The sequence below is a fragment of the Drosophila sulfurigaster genome, chromosome 3 (assembly GCF_023558435.1).
Source record: "Drosophila sulfurigaster albostrigata strain 15112-1811.04 chromosome 3, ASM2355843v2, whole genome shotgun sequence".
Classification (NCBI taxonomy): domain Eukaryota; kingdom Metazoa; phylum Arthropoda; class Insecta; order Diptera; family Drosophilidae; genus Drosophila; species Drosophila sulfurigaster.
Window position 1 is genome coordinate 14,852,046 of NC_084883.1, and position 18,399 is coordinate 14,870,444.

At 38.2% G+C, this 18,399-nt stretch overlaps 3 protein-coding genes across 3 annotated transcripts; 1 reads left to right on the top strand and 2 right to left on the bottom strand.

Moving 5' to 3' along the window:
• The first annotated feature begins 1,160 nt into the window (after positions 1-1,160).
• Positions 1,161-1,655, top strand: LOC133842629 (uncharacterized). The gene is made up of 2 exons (XM_062275810.1): positions 1,161-1,373; positions 1,447-1,655. Exons 1-2 carry the CDS (start codon positions 1,248-1,250, stop codon positions 1,570-1,572), a joined length of 252 nt encoding a protein of 83 aa, XP_062131794.1. The 5' UTR covers positions 1,161-1,247; the 3' UTR covers positions 1,573-1,655.
• A 1,912-nt stretch (positions 1,656-3,567) lies between these two features.
• LOC133843756 (trypsin-1) lies at positions 3,568-4,765 on the bottom strand. Its single transcript, XM_062277432.1, has one exon. The coding sequence runs from the start codon at positions 4,708-4,710 to the stop codon at positions 3,619-3,621; it is 1,092 nt and encodes a 363-aa protein (XP_062133416.1). The 5' UTR covers positions 4,711-4,765; the 3' UTR covers positions 3,568-3,618.
• Positions 4,766-4,913: 148 nt separating this feature from the next.
• LOC133845737 (serine protease 44) lies at positions 4,914-18,365 on the bottom strand. The gene is made up of 4 exons (XM_062280295.1): positions 18,278-18,365; positions 8,389-8,465; positions 5,651-6,814; positions 4,914-5,587 (listed from the first exon to the last, which is right to left on the bottom strand). Exons 1-4 carry the CDS (start codon positions 18,363-18,365, stop codon positions 5,270-5,272), a joined length of 1,647 nt encoding a protein of 548 aa, XP_062136279.1. The 3' UTR covers positions 4,914-5,269.
• Positions 18,366-18,399: the final 34 nt, after the last annotated feature.

An 18,399-nucleotide genomic window follows, 5' to 3' on the forward strand; every position in this document is an offset into this window, starting at 1 on the left:
ATATAATCTATATAATATATAATATCGATATAGATATTCAATTTAGGGAATGATTGGTACATTCTCAATTGAATTAAAAATTATAGTGTATATGTTTTGCGAAGAAGCCTATGTAAAGTCGAAGCTACTGCTTTTAATTTTGTTTTGCCCTTTACTGTCTATTGCCTGCCTGCGGCTGGGATACGATGGGGATCTGCGACAAAACTTTCCGCTTATTTTGCTGTCTGTCTCCAGACGATGACGATGATGATGACTAAGACGAAGACATTGACAACGTGGCCTGAACTTATGTGAGCAAATATTTATTTTAGGATTTTTATGAAGTTGGCGAAAAAGAAATCAAAAGCAGAAAACCGGAAAATCGCCGTGTTACGTCTTGGTTAATAAAACTCAACTTGGCTAAGCAGTCTGTCAGTCTAGTATTTGCCTGCGGAGTGAATAGCCCTAGAGTGCTTTTAAGTATATATTGAACGAAAAAAGAATGTGAAATGAATATAAAACTCAATTAAATTCATTATTTGTTTTTCTCCTTTTCTACTAGGATATATGCAGCTAATTGAATTTTTCATACAATAAATAAGCTGGGCTATGCATTAAAGCTCTTTGCAAAACACAAACAAAAAAATATAAACAACAAACTCTATTGTTCTGTCGCGTTGAATTGATTGTGGCACACGCACACACACACATGAACAACTGGTATAGGGAAAATGTCCCTGGTGCGGACTACATAAATGAATTATGTAACATGTCTAGCCATTTAGTGCCATAATTCAGAACAATCTATGCCAGCAGACACATCAAACGGGCCTAGTTTGTGGCCACATCGAGAGGGACGTTCAGAATGAGAGCCTAAATTGCTCGGCAGCGAGACAAATTGCATTTGCATAGGATAATTGGAATTGCATATTGAAAAAAAAGAGTTAAAGCCTTGCAATGGAATAACAACAAAGAACAAACAACAAAAAAACAAGAGATGGAAAACTATAATTTGTTGGCGGTTTTGTGGCTTTACTGCGGCAATCAGTTGGCAAACAGCGTGGGCTTATTTTACTACTTTTTGTACGCAAACGCAAAATGGATTTTAACAAGTTATGGCAAAGGAAGATGAGAAAAAAAGATGAGAAACAAGAAAATCAAACAACTTGACTTACAGCAAGCTGTCATTTTATATAAATTTCGAATTTCGTTTGCGAAGATTTTGTAAAAATTTTGAAAATTATCAGTATAAAGTTAATGTATTTAAAATGCCCGTCGCTGTTCGCTTGGTGGAAGCCTTGGCCTTAGTCACACTGATGGCCCTCATAACTTGCGTTTCTCTTGGAGTTGTCATCGCACAGCGAACGTTAAGTCTTACCATAACATTTATTGAGGTGGCTTTTGCAAACTTTATTATTGTTCCATTTCTATCGAGATCCATTAAACTCTTTCTATCCGTCCTCTTAGCCGGCTGCAAACATACTCGATGTGGTGCTGATCATGATAGAGAAAATGCTTGTGGGCGCCCTCGTATGCACTGTTACTCTAATCAACACTGTGAGCAGTGCTTTGCATATGATTGGAATTGCCTAAATACGTTTCCTTGTATCGTTGAAATTCTTCTGCTCTCTTTTTTGCATGCAAATAAAGGCGGTTCGCGATGTAAAAACATTGTATCTATTTACACTTTTATTTGTGGGTGGTGTTGAACTGTTGAGATCGAGAAGCAAGTTGCATTTTCTTAGTGGACTTTAACATAATAGAATAACTTAGATTTCCAATAAAATTAGAAGAGGTGTCTGTGGTTTAAGACAGCAGATGTTATAAGTTGTTATCTACAGAGGATGTTATTCACTTTATAATATTAATTATAAATTGCATTTGCCCCGGTATTGGAAATTAATATCAATTGTAAAAGTAACTATATTAAATGTATAATAGAAATTAAATATGTTGAATACTGCTACCGTTTATCAATTCCTTTTATATAGAAGTTATATAGTCTGCTTATGTAGAAAATGTACATTTTTCTCTCATTGAAAATTTTAATATAATATTAATCAATATTTTAAAGCATTTAAAGTTTTTGCTTTTAAAGTTATAGTTTTTAGTTTACTCTATTTTAAGTCAACTAAAAAGAGCAAACACAGCTATTTAAATTTTCATCTGAAATTGCATCCTTTAAGTCAGTTTATGCTTTTAACAAGCCGACGAAAGAGAAAGCTAAAAATGAATTTATAAAGGCACCGCACTAATATTCAATCAAACAATTTTACGCCCCAATAAATACTTCTAACCTGCAGGCAACCAAAACACTAAAATGCGCTCAATTGCAGCAAATTTGCGCCTTGGACGCAAACAAAAACAAAAAGAAAAAAAGAGTTCGTAAAAACGATGCAAACACGAATGAAAATAAATATTGTTTGCCACAAAATATAAACTTGGCTCGAGGATGGCAATAATTTAAGTGCGGGTTTCTGTCTCGCTTCATCTCTCAATACTTTTTCTCCCTCATACTCTGCCTCTCCTCTTTTTTGTCCCTCTTTATATGTTGTATATTTCTCACTTAATGCCACCTTAAAAGCTTTTGCACCTTTTGTGCGCTGGTTATTCTATTATATAGTTATTTATCAATGCTGCCAGGATCGTTGCTCAACTGGATGCCAATGCGAGATATCCGCACAGTGTGTAGGAGTTGTTGCTGGTGCGAATCGTGTTTTGATTTAGTGGCAATTTCGGGATCTAAAATTGAGCATGGCCTCAGGGGAAAATTGGAAACAAGCAGAGAAACAGGCGGAAATTGAAGCAACTCCAGAGAGGCAGTTAACAAGGCAAAGAACAATAACAACTCGGTCACCTGAGGGTCAAATACATACGAATATACTCATCCAACGCCTTCGAAAGCTAATCGGAAATTTGTAAAACCGGATTGCTTTAAAAGCCAAACAACACTGGTTTTAATCAGTGCGGAATTGATAAAGGGTTTATTATGGCAGGTTCAGTACTCGATTTGTTGATATCAATCGGCATTAAAAATGTGCTCAGGCTTTCATATTTGAAGCAACTGAACTTAATATGAGAAGACAGAGAATTAAGAAGAGGATATAAGGGTATCCAATTTGATCATGTTATTGATTCCTCGCAAAGCTTACATCATGATGCTAATGCTGAAATACTTTCACAGCAATAAATAAAAAAGTTTGATCTTTCCTTTTAAGATTTTTCATCATGTGGGTTGCCAAACAAAATAGGAGAAACAGTTATATGTTTTTTCACTCATAAGCTAATAACCGGATCTAGTTCCGTTGATTTGCAAAAACAAAAGTCACAAAAGCAAAAGTCAAGAAAGAAACGTAGAAAAGTCAACAGAATAGCAAACTCAATGCGATGGTATAATGTAGAATGAAGTTATTTTTAAATTAACCCTCTGACAGCCTCCCAAACCTCTTGCACTTGGGCTTTGCATTAATAGGGCTTTCAGAACGAAGAATTCAATATATGTATGTGAATAAAATGAGCATATTTAACTTGACATAATAACCATGAAAAAAGCCCTTACTCTTGTACCCTGTTGGTAAGAACAAAGCCTTTTATGCGAATGAAATGAGCAAAGCCTTTATTTGAAATTTTCTTTCATATTTATATAAGATCGGTAACCGGATCGGGTTCAGTTGATTCGCTAGCAGGGCTTGTCTCAGAGGAGGCAGCTGTGCCCGCCTCTGGCTGCTCCGTTGTGGTAGTGCTGATGGCTTCTGGAGCTGCTGGCTCTTCAGGTTGGCTGCAGGCACACGAGTCGCGAGTGTTGGCCCTGATCCACTCGTTGAAGTTGCTGACGCGTGTGTAGACACCCGGAGAGCCCGGCTTGGCACAACCTTCGCCCCAAGACACAATGCCAGCCAGCTGATAGGTTTGTTCACCGCTAATCACATGCATCGGTCCTCCGCTGTCGCCCTGGCAAGAGTCCTTGCCGCCCTCCTCCACGTAGCCGGCACAGATCATGTTGTCGGTGATCTTGGAGCTGCCATAGTTGCTGTCGCGGCACTCTTGCTGTGACAACACAGGCACCTCCACCTCTTGAAGCGTATCGGACACAGGTCCGCCTTCGCTGAGAGCTCCCCATCCCGTAACCACAGCAGTTTGGCCAGCGTAAGTTTCGGTTGGGGTTGGCAGGCATACAGGATGCATGTCGATGCCTAGACGCACTGGCTCATTGAAGCGAATCAAAGCGATGTCACTGTCAAAGTTGAGAGTGCTGTAGTTGGGATGCACCAGCACACGACTCACACGTCTGTCCACAATTTTCACATTCGAGTCTTGGCGGTTGTGCTCCAGCAAGCGAACTGTGATCAGGCGATGATAGAAGCCATTGACACAGTGTGCGGCAGTTACAGCGTACTGATCGTTGACCAGCGAGGCACCGCAGTAGAAGCTACCAAACCACATGAGCATGGCCATCCATGGATACTCGTGCACCTCCGTCTCCTGGCCGCCAACAATGCGATGCCTGGTGTTGATGTTGCCACAACCACAGGCGGGACATTCGCGCTTCGCCGGAGCATTGGTGTCGGTGTAGTCGGGTCCCAGGATGGAGACGATCCAGTCGAGAAAACTATTTTGACGCAGGTTGCTCAACGACTCCAGAATCTTGCCCGGCTCAGAGACGCCACGTAGACTGGGCGTGGCCAGACAAAGGCTCAGCACCGATAGGAAGCAAATATATTCGTATCTCATATTTTCGCTGCACAGAACTTTTGTGGCCAACTGGCAATTGGCAACTGAGTTGCCGAGGATGCGCCACAAGCTGCAAGAAGCCTGAAATAGAACTCAACCTGAACCTGAATCTTAAACTGGCTAGACCGGACCCAACCGAAGGTTGTTGACTGTACCAGCGAGTGGAATGCAGAACTACTATAGAACACTCTACTTGGCAGTAGTTTTTCTTTTTTTAATCAATAAATAAACGAATCGAGCCAATTATCTTCGATTAGTCGAAGCCTAAATACACTTGCAGAGCCAACTACCAATTTGATCAGTAAGAAAATAATTTAAAAAGTTTCATCTGCAGAAAAATTTCAGCTTTTGTGTGAGCAAATAAAAACTGAATTTTCCGCGATTGTTTTTTTTAGAATTTCGTGAGTTTAAATCTCTCGGACGATTTGCAACGAAACGAAAAAGTTTTCGCTACCAAAAACTGTAATTTCGCATAATCGTTTTAAAGTGCTGATCAATTTGGAGTTTATAGGGTAGAGCTCTGGCAGTGATTGCCTTAAAGTTAGTTGCAGCTGCTCGGCTACTTGATCTTCTTGGTCTCTTGATGGCACAGACAAGCCTGCTTGGTGAGGTTCTTGATCCAGGTGCCATAGCGATTCACTCGCGCATAGACGCCCGGATAACCGGCCTTGGCACAGCCCTCGCCCCACGAAACAACTCCAGCGATCTGATGCTCCCGCGTACCATTCGGCACAATGTGCAGTGGACCACCGCTGTCGCCCTGGCAGGAATCCTTGCCGCCCTCATCGTAGCCACCGCACAGCATATTGTCGGTGATCTTGTTGCCGTAGCGACTCTTGCGGCATTCGTCTTGCGATAGAATTGGCACCATTACCTCCTGGAAGAACGGAAAAGAGTGTGAATATTCCATAGCTGATCATTAAGCTTTTCCCTTACTTACTTGTAAGGTATCAGAGGTGGGTCCGCCCACTTTGAGTGCTCCCCAGCCGGTGACGATCGCTGTCTCTCCCTTGAAACTGCGACCTGGAGTCGGCATGCAGACTGGATGCAACACCTCATTGAACTCCACAGGTTCGTCGAGTTTGATGATAGCAATATCGTTGTCGTAGTTACGAGCATTGTACTTGGGATGTGTGATCACCTCTGCCACCTTGCGATCGATCTTCTGCAGATGCGACATCTTGCGATCGTGCTCAAGCAGACGCACCGAAATGCGCTCCTTGCGGAAGCCATACACACAATGCGACGCCGTCAGCAGGAACTGATCGTTGAGCAGCGAGCCGGCACAATAGAAGCGTCCGCCATAGAGCAGCATGGCCACCCAGGGATACTGATGCACCTCCGTCTCCTGGCCACCCACGATGCGCTTCTGTATGTTTGCCACTCCGCAGACACAATCGGTGCAGTTGCGCGGTGGATTCAAAGTGGGTGGTGCGGGAGTAGTGACTCGACGTGTGGTTGTGGTGCCCATGGTGGGTGCTGATGTGGTGCTGGTCGTGGTGGCTGCACTGGATGACGACGAAGACAATGGTGCCTCAGTGGGCGAGGTGGCCGAGCTGCTGAGTGTGGCCAACGTGGCGGTTTCTATGGCACCGGGTCGTTGGGGTAGCAGCGAGAGCACCCATTGTACGAAAGTGTTCTGGGATTGTTTCAGCAGCGGAGAGCTGGGTGTTGTGCCCACGGAGGCGGCGGCCTGCTGTGCTGCAGCTGATCCGAGTAGCAGAAATAGCAGCAGCAGCGGCAGCAGGTTGAACTTTTGGCAGCCACAAGACATTGCCAATGAGTGTTGAGTTGGTTGTAGTTTTGTTTGGCTTTCTCTGCGTTTAGGCGACACCACACCACACACGGCTTGTGTGGCTCGTTGCAAACTGAAAAGCCAGCCACGAATTTGAAAGCCAGCGACAAACATTTCACCCAAATTCACATGACAAGCAAACCAACAACCGATCGAGCGACTGGGCAACAAAAAAAAAAGTTGTTCTCGCCTGTGGCACGTCCACTTTGCCAATCTACAACAAGTGAGTGTAAGAGAGTGTGTGTCAGTGTATGTGAATGTGTGTGAGAGTCTTCGCTGTATTGTATTTGTATTCTGCTCATGCGTGGGCTACGCCGGCTTGACCATGATAATGATGCTTCACCTCAAAAGCAACACCCAATGAGTTCAATTCAACGGTTTTCGATACTCTTGTCACAAGTATCGCCGATCACTTGTGAAACAGATAACGAAGTGTATAAAATAATGTAGGTTACGTTACGTTATTCTAAATATTTGAAGCGATTTTTTAGAATAGAAATATACCAAATGTAAAATAATAATAAATGATAAAAATGTCTTGTAATTTTGAACCATTTTGTCTGAAATTTGATTTCAAATTTATTACAATTTGCTTGAATTATTTATGAAAAAATACATCAAACAAATAAAAGCTAAAATTTATTGAAATTTTTAAGCACTTTTAACAAGTTTTATGCAATAAAATCTTAACGAAAAACCTTGAACATTTTATTGAAAGTTTTATGTATCGCATAAATTAATTCTTGTTTTATGAATTAATCATTATTATATTATTTTGATTTTATAAGCTTTGGGGTAATATATTATATGTATAATAATAATAATACTATCAACTCTAATTTTATGATATTATGTTACATTCAGATAATTTTTAATTTTTGTAATATTTTATCGCTTAGTCTGCATAAATTAATTCGTTAATTGTTAAAGCAAATCGTTAATTATATTATTTTCTTTTAATGTTTTACTTTATGAGAGTATAGAAGCATCGATATGTTGTACTTCCCAATTTTTTTGGTTTTACATTATTTTTTTGTTTTTGCCACTGAAGTAGCGAAAGTTTTTTTCTCGCTGTTGATTTTATTGAAATGATTTTTTTGTTGTTGTTGCTGTCGTTGTCTACAGCATGTATATTCGCAGTTCGATCGCTCGACGCGTCGTAATTTTACTTTCTTTTGATTTATTTTATTGGGTTGACTTGACTTTTTTGTGTGTTGCCTGCTTCTTGTTTGTATTAGCCGACTATCTGAATGTGTGTGTGTGTGTTTTTTGGGCTTTATTGTGCTGGCGTTTTCGTGCCATTTGTTGGCCGTGGTAGAAGCGCCAACAAGCGATGCCACTTAACTGTTTACCTTTACAACGTTTACGTGGTTTGGCTGTGTCAACTTACAAATACAGGGTGTTTCAGTTGAGCACACAGATAGTTTAAAGTTGGAGAAGAGTCTGTCTAGGTTTTAAGTATCTGTGGATCTGTGCTCGTAAAACTTTAAGTGCACTCAAGAAGTTAATACGCCCCTTTTGCAGTAAACCTGTCAAGAAAGACATCTTCCCCTTCTTCTCTCTCTCTCTCTGTCTGGCTTACTCACTGACAATTGTCAAGCAGGATTAATGATGACGGGCTGTGCGTCAGTTGTGGGAGAAACTGCTGCGCCTGCGCCGCAGTTTTGTTTCGAGGCAGTTGAACAATTATTGATAGATGACCACAGTTGACAGATGAGTGCGGCATTAGTCAGTTGCAGATGCAGATGCAAATGCAAATGCTGATACAGATGTGTAGCTGGAAAAAGTCATTAGTATGCGCACACATAACACTTGGCATATTAATTGTGCGCGTAATGTGGCCAACGGGGAGATGAGGACCAGGGGAAACGTTGATGACGAACTAATGTCGGAGACAGAGGCACAGCCAGAGCTGTAGCCAGAGCCAGAGCTACAGCCAAAGCCAAAGCTAAAGCTGGAGCTATCAGACCAGCAGGGCAACCGCAATGCGTTGTTAAAACAAAGTGCCATTTGCATAATAGCCATGCTAGACAAAAAGCCAAACAACATACGAGCACACACACACACACACATGCTTACATGCAGTACTATATAAATTTTTAAAATGAGTGTATGTGTGTGTTTGTATGTTGGGTGGGTTATTTATGTGATGAGGTAGAAGAACTGCAGACCTGCACTTGGCGGCGCAATTATGCAAGGCTGTCTCGTTGTCTGGCTTCACAAACGTGACCACCAACAAAGTCGGACTCTGGCTGATTGGTGGCCAGAGCATCACGGGTTGCTGTTCATGTTGTTGCTGTTGGTTTTGTTGTTAAACACGTTGGCAAATATGTTAATAGGTTTTGTAATATGCACATTAGATGCTACTACAGCACAGTCATAAACTACGAGTACACTGTAGGCCAGCAATTAGTGTGAATCTCTACAAGGAGATGGACTCCGAATAAATGAGGAACTATACTCCAATGGAGATAAATTGCACACAGGATGACTTCGTCTTTTAAATAAAATACATAAAAATGTTTCTAAAAATATAAAACTTTTTTTTAAAGTATTATTTATTATTATTTAATGGGTGTATCAGCTTGCTTTATCTTGACTCTAAAAGTATTTAAATTTTTACTCATTAAAGTATATTTTATTTTGTAGAAATTTAAGAATCTACAATCTCGTAAAGTGTTTTTAATTAAAATAAAAACGTTTTTTAACGAATGTTTTAGACATTTGGAAAGCATTTACATTTTATAGTGAACTCATTGCTAAAACATATTTTATTTAATGGAAAATCGTATTATTAAAATCTATAAAAGACATTAAAAATTAAAACACATTTTAGTTAAGAATATACATTTAGTTGAGAAACATAATATTTATTGCAATTTTGCTAAATGAACTATATCTAACATTTCGTTCTTCAGACTATATTTTAATATGAAGTTTATATTTCATATTCATAAATGTTGTCAATACGCATGTGGGCAGGAATTTGCAATCCTCTTGCTATGAATATCCGAGAATACTAAAAAAGTCGCCACAGGCTACAGACTGGAATTTAAATTACTCTCTTTGAATATTGTCCGAAAAACCTCAAAAAACAATTAAAAACGTGTTGCTGTGACCCTTCAGCTTTGGTGTCGTCCGTCTATCCTCTTTTTTTTTTGTTTGCTATAATATATTTGGGAAACGTGGAAGCTGAAAAGTTTGTGAGCTGGGAAATGGGAAATGAGAGCTGAGAACATGCCGCGGCACATGTAAATGAAATTTTCACAGACAGTTTGGCGCGTGTAAAAATTTCACTTTTGATTTATGCACGCGGCGTGGGAGGTTGGACATCAGACAGCACCAGGATTAGGATGAGTATGAAGAAGAGATGGAACTCTGCGCGGAAAGCCAACAACAATTGAGTGGCAACAAAGATATTGCAACATATTTGCATAGACAACCTTTATGGGCAACTATTACAGCACTCATAGATAATGCTTTGCTATGCGCACTGCGAGTTAGCATAAAATTTTATAAGCCAAGTTAATTAAGCCGGCAATTCGCAGTTCGCAGTTGGTAGTTAACAGTTAACTGCCAGAGCAGAGTCGAAGTTGGCCACGAAAGGAGCGCAATTCAGCTTTTGTGGTGTTTTCGCAGGCAACTTTGTTCATTTGCAGTCGAAAATTTTATTAGTTATTCCATTTGCGCTTTCAGTCTTACGACTTTATACATACATATTTATATGTATATTTGTTCTTTTTTTTCTGTACTATTTTTTTTCATTCATCCCAACAGCATTCATTCAAATTAAACCAATGTGCTTTTTTGTGTGCTCTTTGTTGAAAGGTGTGCGGTGGACCAAAGTATTCTGTGACTGAAGGGAGAATCGGAGAAGGAGTTTGAGTGGGAGTGGTTCACATTTCGTTTGAACTCCGAATTAAATGTGCATGATACTTAATACTTGCAGATAGAAAAGGCACTGAATGGCGCTGGATTGAAAGACACGAAAGCTTGAAAAGGGAATTTCCACACCTGAATCGAAAATTGCAATACATCAAAGGGCACGCAAAGGCGCTCGAAGCTCATGTAGCCACTTCAACAAGCTTCCTAATGATGGCGCGGTGCCGCCTCTCAGGAGTGGAGGAGAGTGAACGTGAACATGAAGGTCAAAAACACAGACTCGCAACATGCAACGAAATCAAAAATCATGCCAAGGAGTCCAGAAGGCAGTCGAAAAGTTTCGAGTTGCAGCGAAAAACTTGTAGCTAAGTTTGCAACACGCGATTTTGGTCGATTATGAGTTGTAGTTGTAGCTGGAGGATACAACTTTTTTTTCGGGACATGCTCAACTTGCAATAATTTGCATGCAAGCAGTTTGCTGTTTTCAAGTGGCATGCAACGAAAGAGTGCCTCACGCAATCCGCATAATAGATTAATTACAGGTGCCGGTCAAATGGAAATGGAAAGATTCGAATCAAGGCATTGGACGCCATTCAGGACAATCGATAATTGTCACTCTCATTTAAAAAAAAAAGGGAACAACTCAAAAGAGTAAAATAAAACTTAACATAATTCAATTTAAATTAATATAATTTCAATCATAAATGTTGGCTTTTCTTTGTATTTATGATTTAATCAAACACATACGTTTTAATTTGGAAAACTTCGTTCATTAAAGTACAAATTTGCAATTAAAAAGATTTCGCAAAAACTTAATTTAAATTACACACTGCTTTCATAAAGTAAATGTCTTTGTCACTTTCGCACACAATTTAACGTGGGCTGTGATAAGCTGGAAGCTGGTGGGAAATACTCGTATTTTTTCTGTGGGGATGACAAATTTTTTTTTTGCATGCTCGTCATCGGCTATAATTTCATTTGTGCTATTTTTGCCGCTGCCACTTCCGCCGGCAATAAAATTAACTGCGGATTTAATTAATTGCGGTTTGCACTCTTCGCCTTTTAACCGCCTTTTTTCCAATACCCTATTGTGACAGCGCAGATGGGAAGGTAGTTCAGAAAGGTATAAAAAAAAATTGGAAAAACTTTTGGTTGCGCAATTTCCGTGTTTTTGAGTGCAAGGTATCTTTGTGTTCAGTCATTTTGTATTTTTGTTTAATTTTTTTCAACAGTGTCGACTTTTGCTGATTGCATTTTCATAGGAAATCAGTTTTTAATGAAATTTTTTATGGCCCATGTGCGAAAAGCATAAAATAAATTATTTAATAAACTTTACAAGTAAACAAAAGTTGCATCCCAATAAAACAAAATAAAACCATACGAATGTGAAAGCAGCATTTAATTAATTTTCTAATATAGATATTATATTTATACAAACAAGATAGTATTTTTCTGTTAGTCAATAATTAAGATGCGAGATTTGAATAATCTATTTTATATAGCTTTTAATAAAATTCAATAATAATAAACATGATGGTTAAAAGTAATGAATTCAAAGAAAATAATTATGTGTATCTACCCGTGTTTATTATTCAATTAAGTGTCACTTATGTATCATCAAGCATTTTATTGCAATTTTAAATATCTAACAACGGGACAGTTTGTTGTTTTCGTAACGATATCATTTCCATAGATTTTATGTGTCTTTATGGGACATAAAATGCCCCATCGATGGGACCAAGGGCACGACTCGAGCAACAAATCGCAAAGAAATTCCAATCACCTGTCGACAACATTAAATTCGACTTCGATTTTTATGCGCTCTGTTTTCGCCTTCTATTCGTGACAATCAAGAGCGAATCGGAAAGAAACGAAACGAAAACGTAGAAAAAACAAAATCTATTTTATGTTGACCATAATGTATCTGTTCACCTTCACCTTTTTCTTTCCCACTCTCACACACACACCATCTCCGTTCTCGTTCTCCGTTCTCTGTTTTCTGTTACTCTCTCTTTCTATATTTATCACGCATTTCAAGAGCTGTGCTTTTTGTGTGTTCGAAATTGTTTTGGTCTTTTTTTTTCATCCATCGTGGATTTCGATTTTTATGGTTGTCAACAAGCGCTTAAAGTGGCTAAGCGTGTAACGGGCACTCGAGTTCTCTCTGCTCTTCAAATCGACTGTCAACCGGGCTCTCTAAAGTCGCGTGGCTAATTGGAACAACATTTGATTGGACTAAACAAGCCGTTCCGTCATTCTCTTACCTTTTTTGTTGCAGGCTCTAGTATTGGCAGCGATTATTTGTTTAATGCACTTTAAAGGCGCGATTCAAACTGGGGTCAAAAAATATATAAATCCATGAATTAAAACATAAAACTAGGAAATTTATTTTATTTACATATGTAAAATTTGAAAAATATTTAACGGACTTTAAAAACTATGAAAAACACAAAGTCAAAAATCAAAAATACTTTCTATGAAATCCATTTCTAGTGCACTTGAAATCTAAATTTCAAATTTTAAATTTGCGAAAATAAGATTAACTATGAATCCAAATATTTTTTGTATACATTTCAAATTTAAAAGTATTGCGTAGGAAATCCATTTAGAATCAAATAAAATAATTATATTTAGGATTACATTCTAGGTGAAAAAAAAAAAACTATGAGTTAAAACATTATATTTAACACGTTATTCTTTTACGTTCATTGTTTTGTTTTTAAATAATAATATTTCGTTAGATGAATCTAAAAATTTAAATTTAAATATTTAACTACTTAACTAGAAAAGATATGCATTGTGCCAAGAATTCAAAATATTCTCCATACTGTAAATTATTTAACTAATTTTCTATTAAATCTATAAAAATTAATAATAGCTAAATAGCTTTCTAAAATTTTATAATTTAAAAATTACTTATTGGTTTTTTATATAGAATCGATTAAAAAAAGCTTAAACTAATCAAGAATATTATTATATCTGGCATCATTTAAAAATAACATAATTAACTGTGAATGTTCTTCGAAATTTTACCTTGCGTTGAATTCTATTATTCAATTATGTTTTAATTAAAAGTAAATGTTCTACAAATAGTTGAGCCTAAATGATGTAAACTAAGTAAACTATTTATGTAAGAGTTAAATGGCTCTAATTGCATGTGGCACAAATGAGTTTGGCTCAAATATTGATAAAGGCATTAACTGAATCTGAGTCTCTCAGGCAAACTTGAGCATATGCAAACTGACCTAATTGAATGAAATTATCAAGCATGTGTATGAATAAAGCAAATGAAATTGAATGCTTAATATAGGGCAATTAAATAAATCAATGATGTTTATCAATTATTCCTTTGCAATTGTTGCTTTGATAATAATATTTCTCCCAAGGCGTCGTTTCATAAGAGAGAGTTTCTCATGCAAAAGCAATGTTTTAAGTGCCTCTGTTTCTCTCTGGATTTCAATCAGACTAATTAAAATAATTATGTGGTAGATTTTGCTAGTTGCTACAAAATGGAAAATGCCAAATGCATTAAGAGCTGCTCCAACAACTAGTTTGAGAGACAAATGGACAACGGGCAAAACTGTCTGCAAATAAATTTATTCAGACTAATGACATTCGGTACACATAGTCGGGGGGCGGCTGTTGATGTTGCGGTTGCATGCTGTGGCTGTTGCATGTTGTACGTTTTCTTCATCAATGATTAATTGTTTTGACAATTTCGGTCTGGCAGACATCACTTTCAAATTCCTTGCCATGTCGTCGTCATCGTCTGACATTTGCCCGAAAACGAGTGCGTCGAAAATTTCCGCGGCAAAATGCAAAACTACCCAAAAAACCAAAAACTGTGCAACTGTGCAACATTCACGTACACATCAGTTGCGGCATTTGTTATCGTTGCAACCAAGCAGACTTCCGCAGCCCCGCTTCATCTCTCCTTCTCTTTGTGGAGCATGATATTTCGGTTGCAATGCTGACGAATGTAGCAAAATTGATGTATGATTTTGGCAGAAACAAAGCTGCCCCATCATGGGGCAACAGCAACAGCAGCCGCCGTAGAAAAAACAACATGCCAACTCTGTCAGATAGTTGAAGATTTATAATATGGCAGTCGACAGCGCAGAGATTGAGCAAAGCTCGCTTCACTTTAAATTTTTGAGTAACTTTAAAATCGAGGATGCCGCAAAATTTTCACTTTTCATTTACATTCACCGGAACTGAAAGATACTACTTTACTGGCTATTTGGCTTAACTATTATGTGAAAATAAAACAAGAAAGTTCTGCATCCATCTCCATCTCCGTGTCCAAATCGATGCTGTCAGTGGCAGTTCAGGTGCGAAACTTTCACTAGATAAATCTCCCTTTGGTTACCCTCTACCAGCTAGAAGTTTCCTTCCCCGTTTGCTCGCTCCACTTCCACTTAAACCAATTTCCTTTTTGCCGGCAAACGAATTAAACTTAAAATAAACAACAGCAATCGCAACAACAACGACAAGGAACAACACATTAAATAGCTTTAGTTTAAATGCAGGCGAGAGCTCGTAAAACTTTCGTTTGACCCTTGTCAGGACATTTCACCCACCCACCCACTAGACAGCGTGCAACAAAGGGTGGCAACGACAATGTTGTCGTGTAATCAACACAAAATTGGCACCAGTCGATGTTCAAGTGCTGCTGCTGCTCCTGCTGCTGTCTGTGGCAGCATCGTTTACTCTTAAACTTGCCCAATGGGGATGGTTCTGGAATGACCAGCGAACAACTGACCAGCTGACCAACTGACTTAGTTGAGGGTTGTTTGTACTTACTTTGAAAGTGGGTTGTTATTTACTTTGTTCCATAAATCGTGTTCTTAGTCGCCTAGCCTAAGGCGTTCACACCAATATCATTATGTCAGTTGGAGCTCCATTTACTTTATCATTTGGCCACATAAATTATGCGCTTAGGTGTCACAGCCTTTTCGCCGTTACCAATGCCGATGCCAAATGCATTTTACGTACCGCACAACGAGCGTGTTTTGCATTTAATTAATTTATATGCACTGCTCTTCAATGCTAATTACCTGCACCCAGTTACCGACCAGGCGTCACTTGCCAAATATTTGCATCGCCAGCTGGTCGAGTTGTACGTGCGAGATAATTAAGCGACCATCCGAATTCATTTCATGTCCTTTGCCCAGGCTGCCGCCAGTTAATATTCACATTTAAATAGTTATGTCTCCTTTACGTGAAGCAGGTGGCACTTACAACTCTGTTGCATGCTGGAATGCAAACCTGAAGCTGAACACACTCACATTTTACGTGACGCAATTGCTGAGCAGCTCATTAGCAATAAATTGGAAAAGAGGGTGAAAATTCTTCGGAGAGATTATGATTTCAATTTAAGAGCACTTCAATCACCCTCTACTCGATGTTGTCAACCCTATTGCGTTGACCCATCAATGGTCCCCAGGGTCGTCTGTCAACTTTTTATGGGGACACGAAGGACACTTTAAAGCGACTGCTAACACACATTTCGTCCTTCTAACACTTGGTCATTAGTTATATTTCTTGGCTGTGTTACATTTTTTTTAGTTTTTGCTGAGCATTGAAACACACTTTTTTCTGGGCCACATGAAGAATTTTCGCCAACGTTGCACAATTTTTCCCTTTTTGCCTTTTTTCGTTCATTCTTTTTTCACAGTCATGTATTCCATTTCCTATTTACATTTATTTGCAGCGCTGTAGTTTGTTGGCCATTTCTATTTATTTGTGGAGCACGCTAAAAGTCATGAGTGAATTTAATCGTAAATATGATGCGCCAGGGTTGTTGCCCCATAGGCGTCACACAGACGGCAGCAACCCTGTCCCTGGCGCCAACTCGCCTCGATCCGCATTGCGTTGTCCGTTTTTATATGATTTTTAATTTATTTTGTACATCGGCTGCTAGTATTTCTTTCTTGCTTGTTTGGCTGACCAAATGGTGCCAAATAGACGCTGCGCCAAATTTGTTAACGGTTTGCCAAGTAAATGTAAATTGTAAATTGCATGGCAAGGCACAAGGCACAAGGCACACCAGTGCGTATGCGTGATATTTGCCGGATGTGCATTTAAATGTACAAAAATGTTAAATCTAAAGATATGACTGAACAATTGCTTTGCCGGAAGCCTGAAAAAATGTTATATGTGTGTGCTCGCAGTTATTAGAGCATGAATTTTTGGCAGAACTTTTGCATGTTTCCACCGAGCAAGATTAGAATTTTTATATTTTTGTGAATCACAAACGAAGAGCACAAATATTGCAACGAGTCTAGAATTTAATTTTGCATTTTAAGGGAATTTTTCGATTGATCCTGATATATTCATTGTTGAAGCTTATGCCAATTGGACTTGCAGAGTGTGTGTTTGAGAATTGCAAAATGATTTGAGAAAGCCGCGAAACATGCGACGCGCGTTTTCATAAATCACTCAATGCAAATCCCAGTTACAAATTGTATGCATGCAAATCAATTGCTCAATTGTTTCTATTGAAGCGCAGCGAATACAATAAAATACAATTCCTTTTACCCATTTCCATTTGAGAGCGCGAGGCGGGCACAACAAACAAGTTGTTGGCCATAAATAAATATCGCATAAGCCCACCGAAGCTTTTGCTGTAAAAAAAGATGCCAAAGACAAAGCAAAAAAATAGCGAAACAATAATCGCACATAGAATATAAATTCCTGTGTGCTGTAACACAATAAACTTAATTTACAAATTCAATTTAAATAATACCACACACTGAGCAATGCTAAAAAATAAAAAAAACAATACACACCACTCTTACACAAACTGGTATATCATCCATATATATTTTATATATATACATACATATATGTATGTATATTCTGTACTACTGCAGTATATTGTTTTTGTAGGGCGAGTAACACCGCACACAAATTCAATTGTCTGGATTTAGTTTTGTGCCAGCAGCTGCCTTTTTTTATATGTGCTTGCACGAAGGATTAAATTTGTTTAACTGGCTAAAATTGATGGGATTGGATTTTGTGTTCTATTGGCTATGATACGTTCTAAAACGGAATAGGTGAATACTATATGTAAATACGCGAGTACACAGCCATCACACAGTGATCGCCGAGCATTTTTGCTTTTATTACATATTCATGCATATCATTTCAGCATTTACTTTCTATCGATTAATTAAGCGAATGTTGATATTCATGTATAATGTTAAAATCTTCGAAAATCTTGATTGATTAATTTAGATTAAACAATTAAATGTATTATTTGAAGTTAAGTTTAAGTTGGCAGCCTGGCAAGTTATTAAAGAAAAGTGCAGTCAACCAAAAATAGTTGTGAATGACAGAAATTGTTAAAATAAACTTGTAAAATTATGAATATGAAGATTTCTTAGTAAAATAAAGACAGTTAGACACTAAGAATTTTAAGTTCATTCTTTTCCATTCATGCATTTTTACAACAATATTTGTAGTTTTTTTCGTCTTTATAGTATACAAAAACCTTCAATTGCACGGCGTGAAGTTTTTAAAAGTTTATTTTTAGGGGCAATCTAGTTTATATCTCTTGTGCAAAGTTGGAAAACAAATGCTGTGAACAATATATATATATATATATCATTAATAATATCGAAAATAAAATTTATTCTTAACACTCATTTTTATTATTTTAATTTAACAACTATATGTAACTTTAATGTTTAGAGGACAGTTCTTGTCTCCTGTCCAACGTTGCTAAAGATATGGTGTAAATATAAATAACCTTATGACTTTTCCATGCAGTAACGTTTTTGCAGCTGCAAAAATGAAATTGAATTTAATGCTTGAATTATTTTAATTTCCTTTGGCGAGCAACCGTGTCCAGCACAAAACTAATAAACGCCAAAGGCACGTACGCACCTCTGACGATAAACTGACATGGCTTCAAACCAAGGCTGTCGCCTTGTTGCTGCTGCTGTCGTCGAGGTGGAGGAGCAAGTGGCAACATATGGTGTGGGAGGTGTGTGTGTGTTGCACTTGCT